This window comes from Rhinatrema bivittatum, chromosome 1, assembly GCF_901001135.1.
Source record: "Rhinatrema bivittatum chromosome 1, aRhiBiv1.1, whole genome shotgun sequence".
NCBI lineage: Eukaryota > Metazoa > Chordata > Amphibia > Gymnophiona > Rhinatrematidae > Rhinatrema > Rhinatrema bivittatum.
In genome coordinates this window covers 722,619,582-722,644,569 of record NC_042615.1, presented here as the reverse complement: position 1 = coordinate 722,644,569, position 24,988 = coordinate 722,619,582, and the positions used below count along the sequence as shown (strand labels likewise).

General features: G+C 39.5%; 1 protein-coding gene across 9 annotated transcripts in view; it reads right to left on the bottom strand.

The window, feature by feature from the left end:
- Positions 1-24,988, bottom strand: part of IL6ST (interleukin 6 signal transducer) — a 247,773-nt gene that overhangs the window by 63,631 nt on the left and 159,154 nt on the right. For all 9 annotated transcript variants that reach the window (XM_029576964.1, XM_029576954.1, XM_029576992.1 and 6 more), the window contains 2 exons: positions 16,848-16,999; positions 5,991-6,150 (listed from right to left, as the gene is read on the bottom strand). In XM_029576964.1, the coding sequence (XP_029432824.1) occupies positions 5,991-6,150; positions 16,848-16,999 (312 nt within the window). The remainder of the gene's footprint in view (positions 1-5,990; positions 6,151-16,847; positions 17,000-24,988) is intronic.

Here is a 24,988-nt window from a genome sequence, read left to right as displayed (position 1 = left end):
TTTCATTTTTATATTCTAGCACAACAATGTAAATTATATTTTAGCATCTATGGAAAATTTCCCTAATGTTCAAATTCTATAACAACGAAACTAGCATTTTAGCTCCTTTTGAGACCCTTTCTCTGCAGTGTACTTTATAGAAACCAAGGAATATATACAGATATTTTTGTGTAGTATGCCTGCAGTAAGTCTCCATTCTTGAAGTGGCTACAATTTGAAACTCTATGATTTACTATTTGTAAACTACTGAAAAAAGCTGCTCAATTACTTTGAGTACTAAACAGCCTTTACAAATAAAATGTAGTAACATTAAAAGGTTTCTTGCCTTGGAACCCTCTAATTCACTGTTTTATTCTATTGGTGTGCACTGGTTTACAGAAGTTCAGCTGGGGTCACATGTGGCGGGCTCTATAGGACGTGCGCTGCAGAGCTCCGGGTGCCACCTCCCTTAACATTTTTATTTTTCTTAGTATTTACCTCACAATCCTAATTTTTTGTTATCGGCTGTGACTGCAGAACGTTTTGGCCTCCATTTGGGCGCGGTCAGGAACGTAAAATTTTGCTATGGTGCTCTGCTCGGTAAAAAAAGATGAAGACCGCAACAAACCTGTGTCCCCTAAGATGGCCGACGGGATGGGTTCGGCATCGGCAGAGGATATGGATGCCGCTCTGGTGACTAGGTTAACAGAGGCAGTGGTTACTGCTTTGGATGACTGTTTTACCCACATTTCTACCCAAATAGAAGAATTCAAATCTTCTTGCTCCAAACTGGGACCAAGGCTTGAGCATGCTGAAGGGCGGATCTCAACAATAGAAGATGACATGCTGCAGCTAGAGATGTGTGTACATAACTTGGAAAAAGAAATGGCAGAGAAAAATGACAAACTGGATGATTTTGAAAACAGGGCACAGAGGAAAAATCTTCTGTTTGTAGGTGTTGTGGAGGATGATTTTACCGCCAATTTAGAAATGACGGCAGAAGAAGACCAATCTGCCCATCCAGTCTGTCCAGCAAGCCTCATGCTCTTTTTTTCTCATACTTATCTGTTTCTCTTGGCTCTTAGTAACCTTTGGTTCTATTTCCCTTTCACCCCCACCATTAATGCAGAGAGCAGTGATGGAGCTGCATCCAAGTGAAATATCAGGCTTGATTAGTTAGGGGTAGTAACTGCCGCAATAAGCAAGCTACACCCATGCTTATTTGTTTTACCCAGACTATGCTATTCAGCCCTTATTGGTTGTTTTTCTTCTCCCCTCCCATTGTAGCAGAGAGCTATGCTGGATATGTGTGAACTATTAGTTTTACTTCTCCCCTGCCGTTGAAGCAGAGAGCTATGCTGGATATGTGTGAAGTATTAGTTTTTCTTCTCCCCTGCCGTTGAAGCAGAGAGCTATGCTGGATAAGCGTGAACTATTAGTTTTACTTCTCCCCTGCCGTTGAAGCAGAGAGCTATGCTGGATATGTGTGAAGTATTAGTTTTTCTTCTCCCCTGCTGTTGAAGCAGAGAGCTATGTTTAGGCACCTTCCTGGAAAACTGGCTGCTGGACAACTTAGGTCTCTCTGACTTAAAAGGTAAAATGATTTTTGAAAGAGTGCATTGCATAGGGCCTCAGTCGCCAGGGAGAACTAGGCCCAGAATTATCGTTGCCAAAAACTCTCACTATGCATTCAAGGGGATGATACTACAGATGTTTTACCAAAAAAAGAACTTACTCTATATAAAGATTGAGTTCTTATTTTCCAAAATTTCTCCACCCTAAGACGCAAGGAATTCTCTCCCATCTGTACCATTTTGGTTAAGAATAACATCTGTTTTGCTCTGCAGTATCCAGCCTACCTCCGTATATGGCATCAAGGTAAAAGGCATGATTTTCATGTTGCAGAAGATACAAAACAAGTTTGTCTCGCAATTACTGAAAGTGATGGTACCTGCAGACACCCTGCAGTCAACTGCGATATTACTTTTCCTTGGCCTGTTCAGATGGTTGGCATTTGAGGACTGTTTTTGTATTATTTTTATATTTTCTCTTTTTCTCTCTCCCTCATTGGAACTTGTATAGCTCACCGCTTCAGGAATAGAGCTTGGATCAGTTACTTATTGGCTGAAGGATCATTGCTTTTCGAAACTTTTATGGATCTACTTGGAACATCATTAACAAGAACTGTCTTAAGCAGATCTGTAGAATGGAGAGATTCACCTTTATATGTTTTATTTCTTTGACTTTGATGGACTTTTCCTGGTCACAGCAATATTTTGCTTTGAAGCACAGTTCACCGGCTGGAGAACCTTTTCTTATATGTGGCTCTGAAAGGCGGTCATGAGCTATATCTTTGTTGTAAAGACTGTTTTTATATATATATATATATATATATATATATATATATATACATACATATACACACACAATTGGGCATTGCCTTTCTTGTGTTATCTGACAAACTAAGTTCTTGCAGGCCCTTTGGTAGCTGCACATTGGGTAAATTTTGCATTTGCTTTGATCAGTATTTCACGTTTGTTTGTTACTCTTTATATGGGCTCGCTTGTATTTCACCATTGACTGATTTTTGGTGCACTGCCCAAAGGGAGTGGGTGTTTTGTTTTTTTATTTTTGTTCCCTAGGCGGGGAAGTGGTGTGTGTGTATGTGTGTGTGTGTGTGTGTGTGAGTGTGTATGTGTGGGGGGCACCCAGACACATCTGATCAATCTCTTACCTTTCAGTAGGCGATGGCTGCGAGTGACTGGGAAGGAGAGTTGGGTGGGGGATGGGCAGGGGGTTTTCCAGGTTTCTGTACCCAGTAGTCTTTTTTGTGGATGGAGGAGCTTTTACATAATTTTCTTTCCTAAAGACATGCGTTTTCACCATGCTGGTTGTGTGATGGAGCTATGGGTGTCTATTTTTTCCATTTTTTCTGGCTAGCTGGGTGTGTTCTCTCTATCTTTTTCTTTTTACAATAGGGGGGGGGGTCTCAGTATTTTATTACTTGGAACATGGCTAGCTTGGGAATGCCCATTAAATGGGAGAAGGTGCTTCCTCACTTAGATTGAAATGCCATATCGTGTTTCTACAAGAAACACACATGTTGACTCCTGAACATGATAAACTTCGCAAGAGCTGGGTGTCACAAGTTTTTGTGGCACAAGGGACTTCTAAATAAATAAATAAATAAATAAAAAATGTGGTGTGGCCATCTTGATTCACTGTAAAGTGGCGGAGGCTCGGGCACCAGTATGGGGGCCGGTGGCACCAGTAGCTCAATGCTCTGGAGAGCCTTAAGCACCGCAGACTGCACCCTGCAGTCCAACTCCTCCTGAAAGTCTGGAATGGTCAGGACTGATGGGAGGGGGCCGAGGCGTCACCGGCTTTTCCTCGGGTCTCCGAGGTGGCACTGTGTCCAGCACCGGTGTTGGTGGGGAATGCCTAGGACTACCAGGGGCATCGGAGGATGGGGCCTCCAACGACTGGTATCGCTTCAGTGGCAGCTCGGCAGTCACCGATGCCGTCCCGGAACTAAAGCCGTGCGTTGATGGTGACCGGTGGCGATGCTTGCGAGATCTCTTTCGATGTTGGGCTCGTTCTTTCCCTGGCGCCGAGGAAGCGGAAGTTCCTGATGTCCAGGCAATTGGTGAGACCATTGAGGATCTATCACCATCCCCTCGATCCTTGGAGGTATTGGCGAGAGGAACAGCCAGGAGAAGCGTGTCAGAGGGCTCCCTGCGACCTCTCGGTGTCGATGGGACTGATGCAGGAGTAGAAGGAGTAGACTTTGGGGGGCCCCAAAAAGTTTCTCCATCTTATCGAGGCGCACCCAACGCCCTTTGGGGATCATCTGATCACACAGACGGCACCCACAGATATCATGCAAGGCCCCCAGGCAGAGGATGCAAACCTCATGCGGATCCGTGATAGACATGGTCCGCAGACAAGGGGGTGGGGGGCACTGATGAAAACCGGTTGATGGCATGAAGAAACCCGGCATGCGGTTGATGACCGGCAGTCACCGCAAGGCGAGAGTCGGGAATCGACCACAAAGTTGGAAAAAAGGCAATAGAAAAACAACCACACAGAGGAGGCACTGACGAGGAGATAAGCAGGATCTCAAAAGTTAGAGAAAAAACAAGAAAAATGGAGAACTCCACGATCAAGAGGCAACTGCACCACAGAAAAGAAGAGGGACCTCGCATGGACGCGCGGATAGTAGCAGGCTGGGCATGCTCAGTCTGCTGGTCAGAGCTTCTAGAAACTTTGACAAAAGTTTTCCGAGCAAGTCTCCATCGGATGATGTCACCCACTATCATCCTGCTTGTCCGAGGAAAATGTGTGCAATCCTGGAGGCTGTTCAACTGTAGAAGAGACGGCTGAGGGGGCATATGATAGAGGTCTATAAAATCATGAATGGAATAAAATGGGTAAATAAACTGTTTATTTACTTTTTCAAAAAAAATATAGAGGTCAATATTCAAAAGTCATTTAAACGGATAACTGCCATGCCGCTGAATATCCCAGTTGTTAGCCGGATAGGTGTATCTGGCTAACTTCACTAGCTGCTTTACAGCTGAATATCAGCCCCCCAAAGACTAGGGGACACTTATGAAGTTAGTAAGTAACAGATTTAAAACAAATCAAGGCAATGTCTTTCATTCAACACACAATGCGGAGTGTGGAATTTATTGCTGCTGGATGTAGTAAATGCAGTTACAGGACGATGCAAAATCAGCATGTAAAAACGTGCATCCAGGGAAGCAAGCCAACATCTTCCAATTTGCAATGAAGAGGCTAAGCACCATGGTCAGCTTCCCGGGCATGTGTCAAGCCTTCGAGGCTAGCTGTTTGGAGGTGGGCTTTTCTTTCTTTTTAAATCTGGCAGCTTTCCTCCTGTTCCCTTTGTGCCTCCAGCTCAATCAGGTTCAACTACCCTGGGATATTGCCACTATTTAATAAATCCCCCTCCACCCTCTCAACGTACCCAGTTTGGTCATTACAGTGACAGCCCTTCAGTCAGGGGCCAGGCACAAAGGCTTCCTCTGGTGCACTGTAACCATGGGCCTCAAATCCAACCACTACTTGACCACAATTCCTCCTTTGTGCATCACATCATTAGCTCCAACTGTCTCAGGGACTAGAAGGCTCAGTTTAGGGATTAAATCAGGGATCTTCCACATTGCTCTGAGCCACCAGGCTGGCCCTAGAGCTGAGTTTAAGTTCACCAACAAGGAATGCATTGCCCTGTCCTTCTGTGATGTAAGTGCTCTAAATGATATCCTGAAACAGAATTCACATTCCTCAGTATCATGATCCCTTCTATGGAAGAGGAAGCATGCTTGGTGACTGTAGGAGATAGATTATTTTTCATGCGCATTTAGGACAGAATTTGAAGTCAGTGAGTTTTTAAGACAATAAGAAAACGTGACAATGCAAAATCTAAAGAATTTTTTTTCCAGAGAGGATATACCTGCCTTCATTCCTGCTTGGGGAGATAAAAATTATCAGGGTTCCTGGGTGGAGGTGGGGGTGGGTGTGGGTTGTTTGTAAATTTGTCAGAATGTTGAAGATGACATAAAATTAAGGGGTGCTGAAAAAATCCTAAGGTACTAAGAGGGTGAAAAAAAAATAAAGTTACTGGTTGAGGTCAGGAAGAAAATTAGCACAGGCATTGAAGAAAAGCAATGGAACCTGTTGAAACACATACAACTGGGATAGTACAAAAATAGAAGTAGTAAATGTGGGCCTGCTGCAGTGCAGAAAGTGTCACACTTGTACAGTAAAGGCTTTTAATCTTTATTAGAAAACACTGAAAATTCTGTTCTGATTCATGTCACACATGGTCCTGTCACCTACTTATATGACAAAATAAACATGCTGGTCTTCAGAAAATTGCAGTATAGCCAATTTTTTGGTTAGTCATGTTGAAGTGCTGCTTTAAACTTTAGTCTTGTAGAAACATAAAAGCCAACAACATAATGTCCAAACACTTTGAGAGTGTTACTTACTAGTTTCTGGTGTGACAGCATTCATTTCTTTACTCCAATCACTCCAGTAGCCACTACCCATTTTATCCCTGCAACAAAGTGAGATCATATATTCTGTATAAGGCTTAAGATCTTGAAGGGTGAACGAATCTCGATGTGTAGCTGTATCTTCTTCAGGAACCTGTATAACCAAATATTATAGTCATGAGTTATGTACCATGGAAATGTGGTTCTGCTGAACTACTTGAGAATTAAAGCTTCTTTATTAGAAACTCAGTGCAGATGAAGCAACCTGGAAATAATAACCATCTAAGCCCAGTGAGAAAAGATACAAAAATAGCCTGTCTACAGCCAATGAAAAACATTACAATTTTCTTAACTCCCTCGACTGAGAGAATGGTTGCTCTTTCAATTAAAGCCATACAATACTGAGCTCGTAAAATTCTGTTAACAAGCTTGTCTTACTCATTTTTATTCTTTTTTTATTTCTAACTTTATTTCTGGTTTTATATTGATATTTTATTACCATAATTTTGTGTTGCTTTCGGTATGTTTCTTCATATTTCCTGTTTTATGATGCTAAATTTACATTATGGAATCAGCTAACTAAAACTCTGAAGAAGGAGAATTGTTTAATCTCATTTAAGATGGCTTTGACAATACATCTGTTTGTTCAAGAATTTAAGACAGTGATGTAACTATCGAATATTAGAAACTGCGGGAAGGCTGACTCTAGATTATGAGCTTTTTGAACATAAGAACATAAGCTATGTAAACTGTAGAGATAGAACTTGTTCTGGGCAACGGTATATAAAAACTGTATAAATAAATAAATAAGAACATGCCATACTGGGTCAGACCAAGGGTCCATCAAGCCCAGCATCCTGTTTCCAACAGTGGCCAATCCAGGCCATAAGAACCTGGCAAGTACCCAAAATCTAAGTCTATTCCATGTTACCATGGCTAATAATAGCAGTGGTTATTATATAAGTCAACTTAATTAATAGCAGGTAATGGACTTCTCGTCCAAGAACTTATCCAATCCTTTTTTAAACACAGCTATACTAACTGCAATAACCACATCCTCTGGCAACAAATTCCAGAGTTTAATTGTGCGTTGAGTGAAAAAGAACTTTCTCTGATTAGTTTTAAATGTGCCACATGCTAACTTCATGGAGTGCCCCCTAGTCTTTCTATTATCCGAAAGAGTAAATAACCGATTCACATCTACCCATTCAAGACCTCTCATGATCTTAAAGACCTCTATCATATCCCCCCTCAGCCGTCTCTTCTCCAAGCTGAAAAGTCCTAACCTCTTTAGTCTTTCCTCATAGGGGAGCTGTTCCATTCCCCTTATTTTGGTAGCCCTTCTCTGTACCTTCTCCATCGCAATTATATCTTTTTTGAGATGCGGCGACCAAAATTGTACACAGTATTCAAGGTGCGGTCTCACTATGTAGCGATACAGAGGCATTATGACATTTTCCGTTTTATTCACCATTCCCTTTCTAATAATTCCCAACATTCTGTTTGCTTTTTTGACTGCCGCAGCACACTGAACCGACGATTTCAATGTGTTATCCACTATGACACCTAGATCTCTTTCTTGGGTAGTAGCACCTAATATGGAACCTAACATTGTGTAACTATAGCATGGGTTATTTTCCCTATATGCATCACCTTGCACTTGTCCACATTAAATTTCATCTGCCATTTAGATGCCCAATTTTCCAGCCTCACAAGGTCTTCCTGCAATTTATCACAATCTGCTTGTAATTTAACTACTCTGAACAATTTTGTATCATCTGTAAATTTGATTACCTCAGTCGTCTTATTTCTTTCCAGATCATTTATAAATATATTGAAAAGTAAGGGTCCCAGTACAGATCCCTGAGGCACTCCACTGCCCACTCCCAATACAGTGCAATGGTATGTATGTTTTTGTTTTTAGTGTTTTATTTTTCGGTGTTGTATTAGAAACTACTTTATAACTACAAGTTTTAATTGTTTATATTGCCTCATGGCATTTTTATATAATGTATTTGAATATGTAAGTATGTATAATTTGTTTTGTAAACAGATTTATTGATACACATCAAATTGCAGTTAATCAAGTAAAATAAATTAATTATATGCATTTCTGAATATCAGGGTCAGTTATGATTTCCCTGGACATTTTCTCTCTTTGACATGGTGACTCATGTGACTTTACTATCAAGGCTCTTATTTAGGGACATAAAATAAAATATTAAATTGGTTTCAGTCTTTTCTGTCAAATAGACTGTATGCAGTTTATATAGGTCCAGAACAGTCCTCATGGAAACCTTGTTTAATGGGAATAGCCCAGAGGTCCGCACTCTTTTCAATGTTGTTTAACATATATTTGATCCCATTGTGTGCATTTCTCTCCTTTTTTTATTTAAAATTTTTGGATATCAACTATGGTACAGTACCATACAGTAATTAATACAACAAGAACAAACTCCTTCCATCTGTACCAGAGAACAATATCTGATCACAGTCACAATACAGAATACATTGCATATCAAATATAACATACCCATTTTTATTTTTCCCCCCTTAAACCCCCCTCCCTCCCCATTCCCCCATCTCTAGACTGTAATATACTTCAGGACCCCTGTCTGACGTAAAAGAAAAAAAAATACAAGGAGATGTAGAAATATAGTTTAACTTACGCCTAGAAGGCTATATACAAGTAAAAATTGTATATATATATAACATATATATATACACAATTATATATATAAGTTAACATTAAACAACATTATATATATAAGCAATCCAAATTTTAGGCAATATCACACTCCTTAATGCTTGTTAAATATTCAACATAAAACAAAACTACTCCCTTTGGAGTAAAATACAAGCACCATTAATATACTCAAATCAATCCTTTTATTATTTTCTTCAGAACAATATCAAGAAAATTAAACCATCTTTAGAGATATAAAAGTTGTTCATAATATCATCTCCATAAAGTGCATCATTAAATTCCATAATATTTATTTCTCAATAAAGTGCATCAATAATTTCACAAAGCTGAAATAACCCTTCAATCATTCTCAATCATACGCATTCACACATACTCACTACATATCATACATAACACTGTTAAAAAACGAACATACAATGTCTAAAACAATATCAATCCAACTCCTTTCTATCAGATTTCGCTAATCCCTGAATTTCATCACTCCTGATCCGCGTTCGTACTTCCGTGAAAAGGAAAAAAGAAAAAAAGAAAGGAATATGTTGAAGTAATATGTAAGAGCTTTTAGACTTGAGTGAAATCTTCGGTGAATGGAAGGAACCTAAGGATACGTGGGTAAACGGAGGCAAGTGCCGGTTTGGGGCTCTTGTGTATTACTCAACCATTAAGGAGAGAATTTTGAGCTTTGTTACGAATCGTTCTTGGAGATTTCTCTCTTCTTTTGTTAATTTCAAGGTTTATGGCTTCTAACAAAGGAACATAAGTTGCCTTACTAGGTCAGATGGAGGGTCCATCAAGCCCAGCATTCTGTTTCCATCAGTGGCCAATCCAGGCTACAAGTACCTAGCAAGTACCCAAACATTAAATAGATCCCTAATATAAAAGGAATTAAAATGGGTTCAATAGTATTTAAACTAGCAGCATTTGCTGATGATCTTTTACTACATCTGTCTAACCCCACAAATTCTCTTCCAGTTGCTCTTCAAGTTATAGCAGAATATGGTCTTTATGCAGGTTTTAGCTTAAATTTGGACAAATCGGAAGCTATGGTTATTGGACCGAATACTACTATACCTTGGATTGGAGAATTCCCTTTAAAATTGGCAGTAGATAAAATCAAATACTTAGGTATATGGATTCCAAAGTGTCTTACTAATTTATATGATTTGAATATATCACCATTACAACAAAAAACTGATCTTTTTCTAAGTTCATGGATTTCACTTCCACTATCTCTTTTTGGACGAATACATCTATTAAAAATGACAATATTACCACGCTGGATATATGTACTTAGTGTTCTACCTCTACTTCTCACCCAAATGACAATTGCTAAATACCAGAGAGTAGTCACTAAGTTCATATGGAGAGGAAAAAAACCAAGAATTAAATTATCTAATCTTATGAAACCATTATCCATGGGTGGAATGAGTTTACCTGATTTGAAATTTTATAACCATGCAATTAATTTGCGACATATAGGAGATTGGTTGATGAACACACAATATTTTTCTGATATTTGCCTGGAAGCACAACTACTTACTCCGATATCACTTCGTTATGCTCTACATGTTCCTTATGCTTCCTTATCAAACACAATTAAATCAGATCTCCTACTGCAACCATTACAAAAAACTTGGAAATGGTTATTAAATAAGAATTCATTATCTGACAAAATATCTCCTTTTCTTCCATTTTATGGTAATCCAATGCTATCCAAAAATTCATCTACTTCACGTTACCGTGTTTGGAATCTTTCTAGATTCAGATGCGTTGGACAGATATTTAATATAAATGGATCTATTTTTAATTTTTCAGAACTCCGTATTCTTTATAAACTCCGACTTATTGATTATTTCCAATATCTTCAGGCTAGTCAATATGTGATATCAATAGGCTCACCAACTTTCACGGATCCCAAGTGGCAATTTCTTACAAGTTGTTTTGATATAGATGATCCTCAGAAACGTTCCATTTCATATTTATACAAACATTTGGAGGACTCATTAAAGAGTTGGTCTTTGGAAGAAGTACAACTTAAATGGCAGTCGGAACTTAAACAGTCATTATCTATTGCAGCGCTTAAGGCTGCTTTTGTCATGACACGAAAAATTACATGCAATATGCTTCTACGTGAGACTCGATATAAAATCATCTATAGAATGTACATATCTCAACATCAAGCATACAGAGCAGGTTTTTCTAATTCAGATATATGTATCAAATGTGGAGGAGCTTCAGCGCACTTGGGTCACTCTTTATGGAGTTGTCCAATAATGCAAATTTTTTGGAAGAAAGTTTACCGTTTTGCTAATATGGTTGTGGGATTTAAAATTCCTTTTTCATCTTTAGTGGCACTTTTTGGAATTATTCCAAAATCTTTCAAAGGAAATAAGAGCTCGATTCTTTGGATTATAAAGGTTTTTTTGTTGGCTTGTAAAGCTATATTGACAAATTGGCATTCTTCTATAATAAATCTATTAACCATGGAAACTGACCAATACCACTCTGCCAATTAGAACTAGAAGAGCAATAAATGCAATTTGGCTACCCTTCATACTAACATTACCACATGACTCAAAAAGTCTTTTCCTTAATCGTATAGATATCTAACAGATGATTTTTAATATACTTTATTAAGGACTTGTTAAGATCTTTAATGTATTTTTATTTAAGAACTCCATTGGTGCAGGGAGGGAGGGAGGGAGGAATATAATGGAGGGGTGGTTTTGGGTTTTGAGAGAAGGGATGGGAGTTAAATGGACTAGGAAGAGAAAAATGAACATAAGAGTTTTACAAAAATATGCTGTATGTAATCAGATATATATATTGTAATGTTCATTATTGTATGTTTTTTAAAAAATAAAAACAGATTTATCATAAATAGATCCCTTGCTAATAATGCCAGTAATAAGCAGATGCTATTCCCTAAGTCAACATGATTAACAGCAGTTTTTGGACTTCTTCTCCAGGAACTTATCCAAACCTTTTTTAAACCCAGCTACACTAACTGTCTTAACATTATCCTTTGGCAATTAATTCCAGAACTTAACTGTGTTGAGTGAAAAATAATTTTCTCTGATTTGTTTTAAATGTATTACTTGCTAACTTCATGGAATGCCCCCTAGTCCATTTATTATCTGAAAGAGTAAATAACTGATTCACATTTACCCATTCAAGCTTGAAGGTAGAATCCCTTCAAAAACAAAAACCTTAATAGATTTGTATGACAAGATTTCTCTTTATTAAATCCATGTTGCCTGATTCTAGAACCACAAATGTCAGTAGTTATCCACTCTGGGTTTTAAAATTAAGGACGCTGAGATTCCTTAAAGATGTACTTTGCAGAGAGGACTTTAGAACAGTTGTACAAGCTTTTGTACTAATAATTACTGATTATTGCAATTCCTTGCATGTTGCGTTACCCAAATATTGCATTCGAGCTTTACAGGTTCTGCAAAACACAGCAGCATGCATGGTGATGTTTTGTGCCATGCATGAACATATTACACCAGTGCTGTGTTAGCTTTACTGTCTGTCTGTAGAGCAGTTTGTGAAATTTAATTAACAATCATACATAAGAGGCTGTACATAGCTCGAGTCCCTCTTTCAGCAAAGCTTTTGATACAGTCCCACATAGGAGGCTTGTGAATAAAATGAGAAGTTTGGGAGTGAACGCCAAGGTGGTGGTGTGGATTGTAAGCTGGTTGACCGATAGGAGACAACGTGTAATGGCAAATGGAACCTATTTTGAAGAAAGAACCATGTAAGCACAGGGATCAGTTTTGGGACCAGTTCTGTTCAATATATCTTTGTGAGTGACATTGCAAAGGCATAGAAGGTAAAGTTTGTCTATTTGCAGATGATACTAAGATCTGCAAAAGAGTGGATAAGCCTGAAAGAGTAGAGAGAATAAAAAGTGATTTAAGGAAGCTTGAAGAATGGTCGAAGATTTGGCAGCTGGGATTTAATGCCAAGAAGTGCAGTCATGCATCTGGGGTGTGGAAATGCAAAACAGCTGTATAAGGTGGGAAGTGAAACACTAATTAGCTTGGACCAAAGATAACGAGAGATCTTAGGGTAATAATATCTGGCAATTTGAAGATAGCAAAGCAATGTGACAAGGCAATAGCTAAAGCCAGAAGATTGCTGGGCTGCATAGAGAGGAATAACCACCACGAAAAAGAAGGTGATAATGCTCTTGTACAGGTCCTTGGTGAGGTCTCACCTGGAATACTGTGTTCAGTTCTGGAGACCATCTCTCAAACAGAGACAGTATGGAGGCAGTCCAGAGAAGGGCAACCAAAATGGTGTGGGGTCTGTATCAGAAGACATATGAGGAGAGGATAAAGAATCTAGATATGTATACCCTAGAAGAGAAGAGGTGTAGGAAAAATATGATACAGACTTTCAGATACCTGAAAGTTTTTAATGATGCACAAACTTAGAACTTTTTCTATTGGAATTGAAACAGTATAACTAGGTCACAAAATAAAACTCCAGGGGGGATGACTCAGAACCAATATTAGGAAATATTTCTTCACAGAGAGGGTGGTGGATACTTGGAATGCTCTTCTGGAGGAGGTGTAGATGAAGAAAAATAGTCAACTAATTCAAAGGGGCATGGGATAAACATTGTGAAACCCTAAAGGCTAGAGGACAGAAATGAAGAAGGTGCACGGGGATAACCTGCACAGAGCAGCTGTTACTACTCTTAACAGAAGGTATGGGGATTACTACCCTCAATCAGTAGCCTTGATGCCTTTGACGCCTGCAGCATCATTCCCCACTTTCACGGCAGGGGGAGGTGGGGGGACGTGGAACTGGATACAGACAACAACATGGACCCTGAATTTTACAGTCTGGGGTACTGACATACAAACATAAGGGAAAAAGCACAGGATGGCTTCTATGGCCAAATCCCAAAGCAAAGAACGTCAAAAGCAGCATTGTCTGAATTATCAAGAAGGCTCCTCACACTGTAAAAAGGTTGCTAGAAGTAATTTATGGGTTTGACAATTGCTTGTTTTTGATTGACTGCAAATATTACTAATCTTGTCATAAGGCTTGGAGGTAAGTGCATGGTGCAGCAGATACTACCATAAGAAGCTTGCTGGGCAGACTGAGTGGGCCATCTGGTCCTTTTCTGCTGTCCTTAGTATGTATATTACTATGTATAGTGCTGTACCCTCGGGGACATCCTACCTCAACTGTAACTATTGGAAACATCAAGATCTGTGGCCCAGGCAGTGATAGCAGACAGAATGAATATCTGTAATAGACATCTGGCACCCACAAACATAGGCCTTGAAACCACTGGCCACAATCTTCTTTGCCTTTTCCATTTTTCTTTTTTTTTGAGAACATAAAAGTTCTGTTGAAGGCCTGCTGAGGCAGCAGCAAAAAAAAAAAAAAAAAAAGATGCAACGAGGCAGAATTGGGCCAAATAACATGGCCCAAAACAAAATCTTAGACAGAGATTGGGACACATTCATGTGGTAGCTCAGACAAAGAAAGACTGAGGGGCTCACAAGGTAGCATGCGTGCATGAGAACTCCTGTGCAAGCTCAGTAACATTTACTGAGCTCTGAAGAGCTGGGACCATGTCGGCACCATTGGATGTCGTCACCCACATGTGCATGCCTACTTGTCAATGAAGAATACCATGTGACTATTTTCAGAGGCATCCATTCATGTCCACACCTGCAAGCAGCTCAGAAAAAAAAAGAACTTGCCTGCCGCTGGCCACTTGCAATCCCTGGGGGTGGGGGTGGGGGAGGGGTGGGGGTGGTGGAGGGAATGGGGAAAGCCATTGTGTCTCCCCTAGGGCTCGGCATGTGCAAGGTGCACCCCCTTGCGCGCGCATGTTATAAAATCGGGCATACATTTGTGCACGCCATGTTGTGCGCACAAATGTACGCCTGCACGAACCTCTTAAAGTCCGGCCCTTAGAACATAACCACTGCTATTACTAGCAACAGTAACATGGAATAGACTTAGTTTTTGGGTACTTGCCAGGTTCTTATGGCCTGGATTGGCCACTGTTGGAAACAGGATGCTGGGCTTGATGGACCCTTGGTCTGACCCAGTATGGCATATTCTTATGTTCCTGCTGCTGTCTCCATGGCCTCCGAATGATCCTTTCCTGCTTAGAAGCCTTCTCAATTTTGCAGCATGCCCCTTCTTTGGAGGCAATAAGCCACCCATTTCCACGATTTAAACTTTTAATATCAATTACTATATAAAAATGTGCTGTCAATGGACTCTCTATGCCTAAAATTTAAATAAGCCTCTTCTCATTACATGCTGTCTCACATCATCCCCTATAATACATCATTGGTGAATTAGACTCTTAGAACATAAGAAATTTCCATGCTGGGTCAGACCAAGGGTCCATCAAGCCCAGCATCCTGTTACCAACAGAGGCCAAACCAGGCCACAACAACCTGGCAATTACCCAAACACTAAGAAGATCCCATCCTACTGATGTAATTAATAGCAGTGGTAATTCCATAAGTAAACTTGATTAATAGCCGTTAATGGACTTCTCTTCCAAGAACTTATCCAAACCTTTTTTGAACCTAGCTACACTAACCACATCCTCTGGCAACAAATTCCAGAGCTTTATTGTGCGTTGAGTGAAAAAGAATTTTCTCCGATTAGTCTTAAATATGCTACTTGCTAACTTCATGGAATGCCTCCTAGTCCTTCTATTATTCGAAAGTGTAAATAACCGAGTCACATCTACTTGTTCAAGACCTCTCATGATCTTAAAGACCTCTATCAAATCCCCCCTCAGCCGTCTCTTCTCCAAGCTGAACAGCCCTAACCTCTTCAGCCTTTCCTCATAGGGGAGCTGTTCCATCCCCTTTATCATTTTGGTTGCCCTTCTCTGTACCTTCTTCATCACAACTATATTTTTTTTAAGATGCGGCGACCAGAATTGTACACAGTATTCAAGGTGCGGTCTCACCATGGAGCGATATAGAGGCATTATGACATTTTCATTTTTATTAACCATTCCCTTCCTAATAATTCCTAACATTCTGTTTGCTTTTTTGACTGCCGCAGCACACTGAGCCGACGATTTTAAAGTATTATCCACTATGATGGCTAGATCTTTTTCCTGGGTGGTAGCTCCTAATATGGAACCTAACATCGTGTAACTACAGCAAGGGTTATTTTTCCCTGTATGCATCACCTTGCACTTGTCCACATTAAATTTCATCTGCCATTTGGATACCCAATCTTCCAGTCTTGCAAGGTCCTCCTGTAATGTATCACAGTCTGCTTGTGATTTAATTACTCTGAATAATTTTGTATCATCCGCAAATTTGATAACCTCACTCGTCGTATTCCTTTCCAGATCATTTATATGTATATTGAAAAGCACCGGTCCAAGTACAGATCCCTGAGGCACTCCACTGTTTACCCTTTTCCACTGAGAAAATTGACCATTTAATCCTACTCTCTGTTTCCTGTCTTTTAACCAGTTTGTAATCCACGAAAGGACATCGCCTTCTATCCCATGACTTTTTAGTTTTCGTAGAAGCCTCTCATGAGGGACTTTGTCAAACACCTTCTGAAAATCCAAATACACTACATCTACTGGTTCACCTATATCCACATGTTTATTAACCGCTTCCAAAAAATGAAGCAGATTTGTTAGGCAAGACTTCCCTTGGGTAAATCCATGGTGTCTGTGTTCCATTAAACCATGTCTTTCTATATGTTCTACAATTTTGATCTTGAGAATAGTTTCCACCCTCCTGCTGACATTTCTTTGCTCTTTACCTTGTTTTTGCCAATAAATGCAAGAGAAAATTATTAATATATCTGAGACTCCAAAAGTGGAATCTAAGGATTTTTATCATTTGTTTTGTAGTATGTGAAATCTCATCTACAGAAGATGGGGCACTAGATAGGTAGAAACATTCTTTAAGAGAGAAAATAGTTTAGGATTGTGTATTAATACAATTCTGAACAAAAAAACACAGATCTTTCTTTTCGAAACAGATTTATTTTGCTGAAATCCAGATCAGCAAATCTGCAGATATTTCCTTTTGGAAACACCTTGACTTCAGTCTTCTTACTACGCTGTTATACTCTATTTCACAATTTATCAAATAATAAAAAAATATGATTACCTGTTCCCAATTCATGCTGCTGGTCCTGTATCGAATATTGTACTTCAGTGACAACACAGTTTCTTTTAATGGGTTCTTCCACACTATTTTCAAGGCATTGGGTAGTTCCTGTGTAGAATTCACGGTTATGATAACTGGTGGATTGGGCTTCACTGAAGAGAATAATGAAATAATCAGAATACCACTTATATAAAATTAATTCAAATTACTGAATGTAAACCTTTTAAAAATACTCTAATGCATGTAAAGAAGCAATATTAACATTCATTTATTTAAACTGAAAATTCAGTTGTCAGAAGAAAAACATCTTGTTTCTTTACCTGTTATATTGTTCTCCGAGACGTCCCACCCGCAGGAACCCACAACACATTTGGCAACAAGGGTGGGATAATATGTTATCTGTGGGAAGGAGAAATAAGTTCTTTTTGCCTCCTCCCGATAACCCCTCCTTTTTGGCTGAATCTGAGCTGTTAACTGTCAATTTCAAGATTGTGAGACCTGTCATTTGCAGAATGGGGGTGGAGATATCTGGCTACTAACCGCATGTCTCGCTGGACCAGTTGTGAGAAATAGTATCTACTAGCACAGTTATTGAGCCAGACAGCCGAAGATAAAGAGTACGAAAGGCTAGGAACAAAGCTCCGATGCTACTGTCATCTGTCTCTCCTAGCTGAAGTCAGAAGATGCCAGAGACAGTCTGCAGGCATGTCGGATGCTTTTGTCTGTCTTCCAGCAGCTGTCTGAAAGTCGGGACACACTTCAGAAGGGTGTGGCTGACTTACAGTGCCAAATTAAAGAACTGCTGTGTGCCCAAGTCCAGGACAAGGACTCTGCTTTAAATCCAGAAACTGTGCTCAGGGTCTGTGTGGGCTCGCAGAGGAGAGAGACAGTCATGCAGAAATTCAGGACCTGGTCACTAGGGGACAAGAAAATCCCTCGAATGAAGACCTTAATGATTCTGATGCCACAGAGGAGATTACCAGTACCAAAGTTTTAGACTCTGGAAAGACACAGGGAGCAGAGGAGTTAAAGGGATTTGATAAGGGGAAAACAGGGGAGGAAGAGGAGTAGTGGATGGCAGATAAGGCTGACTGTGCCTCTCAAACACACAGACACAAGCAGAGAAAAAGACTTGCTCCCATAATCTGAAGGAGTTAGTTTCCCTGTTTAAAGCTTACAGACAGGCAGCGGGGGATAAAGGCTCCCTGCCTTCAAAGAAGCTGTTAAGGGAATAGAATTCCTTAGTGGACAGCATTAAAGCTTTACAGCTATTGGTCCTCTTCTGTGCTTTTATCAAGTGCCGTTCTACATAAGGGATGTTCAAAGAGCTAATAACTGCTGGTTATTTTAAATGATGGGCAACAAGGATGTTGGGTGGGGGGGAACCAGAATTGGAGTCTCTGATTAGAAGAAAAAACAGGCTGTTTTGCCCATTTTCCTGAACATAATGTATGTTTTGCTTACCCCTCTCCTCCAACTCTGCAGCCAGAAGTCAGAGGGATACTGTTTTATTACTTTGAGTGACTGATAAGTTTGGTCTTTTCCTTTAGTCCCATTATATATGCTGTGAAATATTATAGATAATTGTTTTATTTAGTGAAGGAACTTGTACATTACAGAATGAGCTGCAGAATGTGGAACTGCTTATGTGAGGAGTTTTGTAGTTGAATGTTTACTAGAAAGACAGAAAGAGAATAAGTTTAGCAATATGAAGCTGCCTTAGTTATTGGACGAGTGGTGGAGGAATGAGACAGGAAACAGTACAATTAAATGGTTAGTTTTCACAATGAAAAAGGTAAACAGTGGAGTGCCTCAGGGATCTGTACTTGGACCGGTGCTTTTTAATATATTTATAAATGATCTGGAAAGGGATACGATGAGTGAGGTGATCAAATCTGTGGACGACACAAAATTATGCAGAGTAGTTAAATCTCAAGCGGATTGTGATGAATTGCAGGAGGACCTTGTGAGACTGGAAGATTGGGCTGCCAAATGGCAGATGAAATTTAATGTGGACAAGTGCAAAGTGATGCATATAGGGAAAAATAACCCTTGCTGTAGTTACACAATGTTAGGTTCTATCTTAGGAATTATTTCCCAGGAAAGAGATCCAGGCGTCATAGTGGATAATACAGTGAAATCATCAGCCCAGTGTGCTGTGGCGATCAAAAAAGCAAACAGAATGTTAAGAATTTTTAGGAAGGGAATGGAAAATATAACGGAGGATGTCATAATACCTCTGTATCACTCCACGGCGAGACCGCACCTTGAATACTGTGTGCAATTCTGGTTACCGCATTTCAAAATGGATATAGCTGCACTGGAGAAAGTGCAGAGAAGGGTGACCAAAATGATATGGGGCATGGAACAGCTGTCTTATGAGGAAAAGCTAAAGAAGTTAGGGCTGTTCAGTTTGGAGAAGAGATGACTGAGGGGGGATATGATAGAAGTCTACAAAATCATGAAAGGACTTTAACAAGTTAACGTAAACTCTCTCAGATAATAGAAGAACTAGGGGGAACTTCATGAAGTTAGCAAGTAGCTCAATTAAAACAAATTGAAGAACATTCTTTTTCACTCAGTGCATAGTTTAACTGCTGAAACCACATCCCCTGGCAATGAATTCCAGAGTGTGTGTTACTGGGTTTAAAAAAGGTTTGGATACTTCTTAGAGGTTAAATCCATAAACTGCTATTACGGTAATTAATAAGCAATAGTAGCTTGTGATCTATCTAGTATTTGGGTACTTGCCAGGTACATGTGACTTGGATTGGCAACTGTTGGAAACAGGATACTGGGCTTGATGGACCCTTGGTTTGACCCAATATGGCATTTCTTATGTTCTAAGTCAGATACTAGCTATGTTGAAGAGGGTTTAAAGGATGTAGAAGATAGGGAACAGTACTGTTTACAAAGAAATTAATAGTGTTAGAGTTTTGATTTCTCACTTTGTACCTTTATCCTCACCACACCAAACAGACATTGCTGAAGGACACTGGGTTGTCAAAGCTGGGTCATCTGAATTTGTCTCCACAAGCACCGATGCAAGCACAGAGAATGAGGGGATGAGAATACTGCCCACTTTGTGTTTGTCTCTATTCTCTTGGAACTATGGTTACTGTTATGAACCCTTTTCTTAAATTTTCTCTCTTTTATGCCCATCTCTAGAATTCTAGTGTGAGATGCATTATATGTTTTGTAGTCCTGCGTGACTCCAATGATCATTTATTTCCCTAATGCCCTTTTAGGATTAAGGCCTTAAGATCTTTTATTTACTTTATTGGTTTGATGATTGCTGCTGCTTTGGTATTTATCCTCTGTATTTCTCTTAAGACTTGGGGGACAGTGTGTTAATAAGGGACAGATTTTGCAGAAGAATTTTGGTGTGATGAGAAAGGGTTAATTTAGTTCCTTATGAGAGAGAAATACAGTTATGTTGATTCAGTGTTAAAGGCTGCAGTTGTATGTAAAACACTGTGTTAGACAGCCCTCTTTGCTTTATCAGACTAGGAAAAGGAGGGCTGCAGTCTGGAAAACTTCAAGGAAACAGATAGAAAAATACAAGATGGCGACATGACTTAGAGAATAAGAAAACCACTTAGATGTGAAAGCAAACAAGCTGGCAGTAAGGGAGTTAAAATCTTGTCCTTAGTGCTCAATGAAGTTTAGTACTAGTAACTCTGATAAGAGGGCGCCGAGTGCTGGAAAACACCAGGTATCTGCCCACATTTAGTTTACAGGCAGTATAAACTGGACACAGGATTTACAATCCCTATGGATACGAGTGTGCTTTTGGGCACTCACATTCTTCTCTTTCTTGGTATTGGTTTTTACAATAGTGTTTGCTTGCTATCCAAATTGTTATATGACTGCTTTTATTTACATGACACCAATGATACTAAAGTTGATTTTGTTGATTATTCTGGGCCTCCAGCTGATCATTCTCTCTCAAGAGATAGAGGGTGGAATGTATTAGGTTTAGAGAATGTGAAGGGCTAGTAGTCTCACATGTGTGAGAGAATTATGTACAAAATGGTGAAGCAGGAAACAGATACAAGGCAACTTACCCACCATTATTAGTTTGAGCTGAAACACATAGTTTACTGAAAGTTGAGTTGGCAGAATCCCCAGACAACTAGAGATAATGGGAACAAAGAACTAACATACTGAACATGTGCAAACTGAGCTCCCTTAAGGCCATCTCCAGAGTCTACCAGTGGACGTCTGTCAAACTACGACCATTTTCCTATCCTCAAATGAGGAACTGCTCACAGGTCACAGTCACAAGTCAGGGGACAGCTTGATAAGGGAAGTGATTTGTGATTAGTGTTTGTATTATAGCTTTTGTTTTATTACTGCTGCTTTTCTTGTGTATGTCACATGTGCTCATTCTCATAAGTGAGCACTAGAGTTTTGTATTTACAATTGGTAGTTAGATATAGATATTTATATTCTATAGATTTCTAAATATGTATGTATGTATCAAAATAAGAGTACAAAAAATGAAGGAACACATTCAGATAAACAAAGATTTCTAATATTTTATTACAAAAACAAACAATGTAACAAACCTGTTTTTATTTTGTTTTTTTTAATTCCAAATCAAAAGGCACTCAAAAATAGCAGCCACAAAATGCTCCCAATCTTTCTTCCTAATCATGTAATGACACAGTCCAATTTCTAATAAATCCTTTAGAGTCCTTGCAAAGAATATGGTGGATGCAAGCACATAGCTTTATTTGGCATGCATCATTTCTTCTATCCACAGTAAACAAATATGCTGAATCCGTTCACAGGACACAGCAAATGTGAATCAATAGCTTTGTTGAACTTGCACCATTTCTTCTATCCAAGTTCAAGTGCAAGCTCAACAAAGATGATTTGCATTTGCTGTGTCCTGTGCACGGATTCGGCATATTTGTTTACTGTGGATAGAAGAAATGATGCATGCCAAATAAAGCTATGTGCTTGCATCCACCATATTCTTTGCAAGGACGCTAAAGGATTTATTAGAAATTGGACTGTGTCATTTCATGATTAGGAAGAAAGATTGGGAGCATTTTGTGGCTATTTTCGACTGTCTCACATGTGAGAGAGAATGATGTACAAAATGGTGAAGCAGGAAACATAGATAAAAGGCAACTAACCCACCATTATTAGTTTGAGTTGAAACACAGTTTACTGAAAGTTGAGTTGGCAGAATCCCCAGTTCAACAATAGCTTTGTTGAACTTGCACCATTTCTTCTATCCAAGTTCAAGTGCAAGCTCAACAAAGATGATTCGCATTTGCTGTGTCCTGTGCACGGATTCGGCATATTTGATTACTGTGGATCCCAAAATAAATAGTGCATCCCAAATAAAGCTATACACTTGCATCCGCCATATTCTTTGCAAGGACTCTAAAGGATTTATTAGAAATTGGACTGTGTTATTACATGATTAGGAAGAAAGATTGGGAGCATTTTGTGGCTGCTATTTTCGACTGTCTTTTGATTTGGAATTAAAAAAACAAACAAAAATAAAAACATGTCTGTTACATTGTTTTTGTAATAAAATATTAGTAATATTTGTTTATCTGAATATAAGTTTTCCTTTATTTTCTGTACTCTCTTATGTAAATGATTGGGACATAAGTAGATATTTTTTCTGTCACTGTTTTACATTACTATATATCAAAATATATATACCTATATCTCCGATTATAATATTTGGCTCCTGTGGTTTCTTTACTGTTATATTGTTCTCAGAGACTTTCTACCACAGGATCCCATAACACCCCCCCTCCCCTGACAAGAAAACAGTGGCTGGCTGCCTTTCTCCTGTGTTGGAGCAGTACAAAGTTTGATCTATGATTGACTAGGGAACCTATGGAGCTCAAACTTCACAGTAAGCCAGAAGAGAGGGAAGCAGGCACTCACTAGTAAGAAGTACTTCCATTGCTTTTCTACTGCTGGTGGGGAGGGGAGTGGTAGACAGTGAAGAATCACCTGGGAGACTTTCACAGAAGAGGCAGCCAATGAAAGTACATAATCACCCGCAGCCCCACACCACCACAGAGATGATGGGACAGGCAGGGAAGACACCCCTTGCGCCTGGTGTCCTATGCAGATAGACAGGTTGCACCCCCCCCCCCCCCCCAAAAAAAAAGCTGGTTGCTTCCCCCTGGAGTGTGTCAGATCTCCTCTAACATTCCTTCCCTACTCTATCACACAATCTCATGCAGTATCTGTTGAAACACTGATGCTATATATCAAGAAAGTGTGACTGGGGTGGGTGGGTGTGTATCAAACATCACTGATTACTTGTCCAGGAACTAGCTCTCAACATCTTAGAGTAAAGCACAAAGTATTAATCCAACTATTAAAACTACTTTCCCAGCACACAAAAGTATACACAAAATTTAATGAAAACCTTAAACTATACACAGGGTTAATTCAAACTCAAACTTCTTTCCCAGCATACAAAAGGTTAACACTTGGGAACTGAGTCATTGTTGGTGCTAGAACACTTGGCATTGATGAAGGCAAATGAAACAGTGGGTTGTTTGACTTAACTATCAGGGTCACGGGACTTGACCTTCCAACTTCTTCGCTGAGTATTGATGTAATTCTCCATTTCAACTGCATGATGAACATGCAGGCTACATAAAATCTATACACCCCAGATGGCTTTATTTATGGACAAGTTGAAAGCATTGGGATGGCCCTGGGGAGATGGATGTAGTGTGCCCTTGGCAAAGGAGTTCAAGCTAATGTTGCTGCTTGCTGCTTTTGGCTCTTGCTGCAAGTCTTTGAAACCCTTGATGAAATGCAAGTGTGGAGTCAGGCTTGGTTCAACTCTTGGACCTATCCTTGAAGTAAGGTACCAAAGAGACTGAGGATCTCTTTGATAAGTCCTGGCCAATAGCACAGCCATGGTCAGCTTCCCAGGACATGTTTCAGACTTCTTGGACCTGAACTTTTCACTGGCAAAGAAAGCACAGAGCCGATCTTCAAGAACCGAACGATTCTGGTTGACATTCTGGTACCTGTATGACAGTCACAATCACTTTTCTTCCTAAGACAAATGCAGCATTTTGTGTTGGTCAGTAATTTTCTTCATGTACACGGGGTAGAATTGAAGCTGCTAGTCTGGTTTTCAGACATGGTGAGAAAAGCAAACAAAATAAAAAAAAAAGATTTTATTTTTTAATAGAATGGACATCAGCCAGAGACAAAAAAAAAAAAAAGATCAGAAGCCTGACAAAAGCCACATTTTTTGCTGAAAAATCAGAGGGGGGGGGGGGGGGGGGGCAGGGAGTATGACAACTGGGCAGACCAATAAAAAAGTAAAAATTTTAAAGGGCCAGAAACCTAACTAGAGAACTAAAAAGCAACCCTACAGAATATCTTACCACCACCAGGAGGAAAAGCATGAACATTTAAGTGAGGAGCCGTGCAGCCTGTAAAAATAAATTTGATTGATTTAGCAGAAAAAAAAAAAAAAAAAGGAAAAAGAAGCCGTGGGGCTTCTGTAGCACAAGAAGTGCTGTTCGTGAACAGAAAAGATGTCTAGTCTTTTCCAGGAAGCTCTGCAGTTTCATTCCATTTGGTGCTATGCCACCCTCTTCTTGAGTGACATATTAAACCGTTTGTCTTGAGAATAAATAAGTTTTTCTTGGTGGAGATGTGAATGCAATTATGTGGTCCATGAAGTAGTAGCTGGTGAAGAGCAATGCTAACGCAGAACTGCCTCACACACTTCCTAACCGCTTTTTATCATCTGAAACTCATGCACTTTCCTGAATCCAGGCCACCAGTGTTACAAAACCCCAACCAGTCTTTCTGAATTTCCATACTAAGGAAATTCATAGAACATTGCTGTCGGGGTGTCAGACTATCAGCTGTGCAGTAACTTTGGGTTTTAGGGCTCAAAGAAAGATTAGCAATCTTTCATCCTCTGGAAAGGGATACACTGGTCATCAACTGTAGTAGAAAACTAATAAATAAATAAGTAAATAAGATTGAATAGCTATTTAAACATTTTTATATACCGGCATTCGTTGTGGACATCATGTCGGTTTACAGTAAACAAAAAGGTTTGGAAAATTACATTTTAACAGGAAATTCAACTGGGAGGGGGGGTAACGATAGGCAGCTAA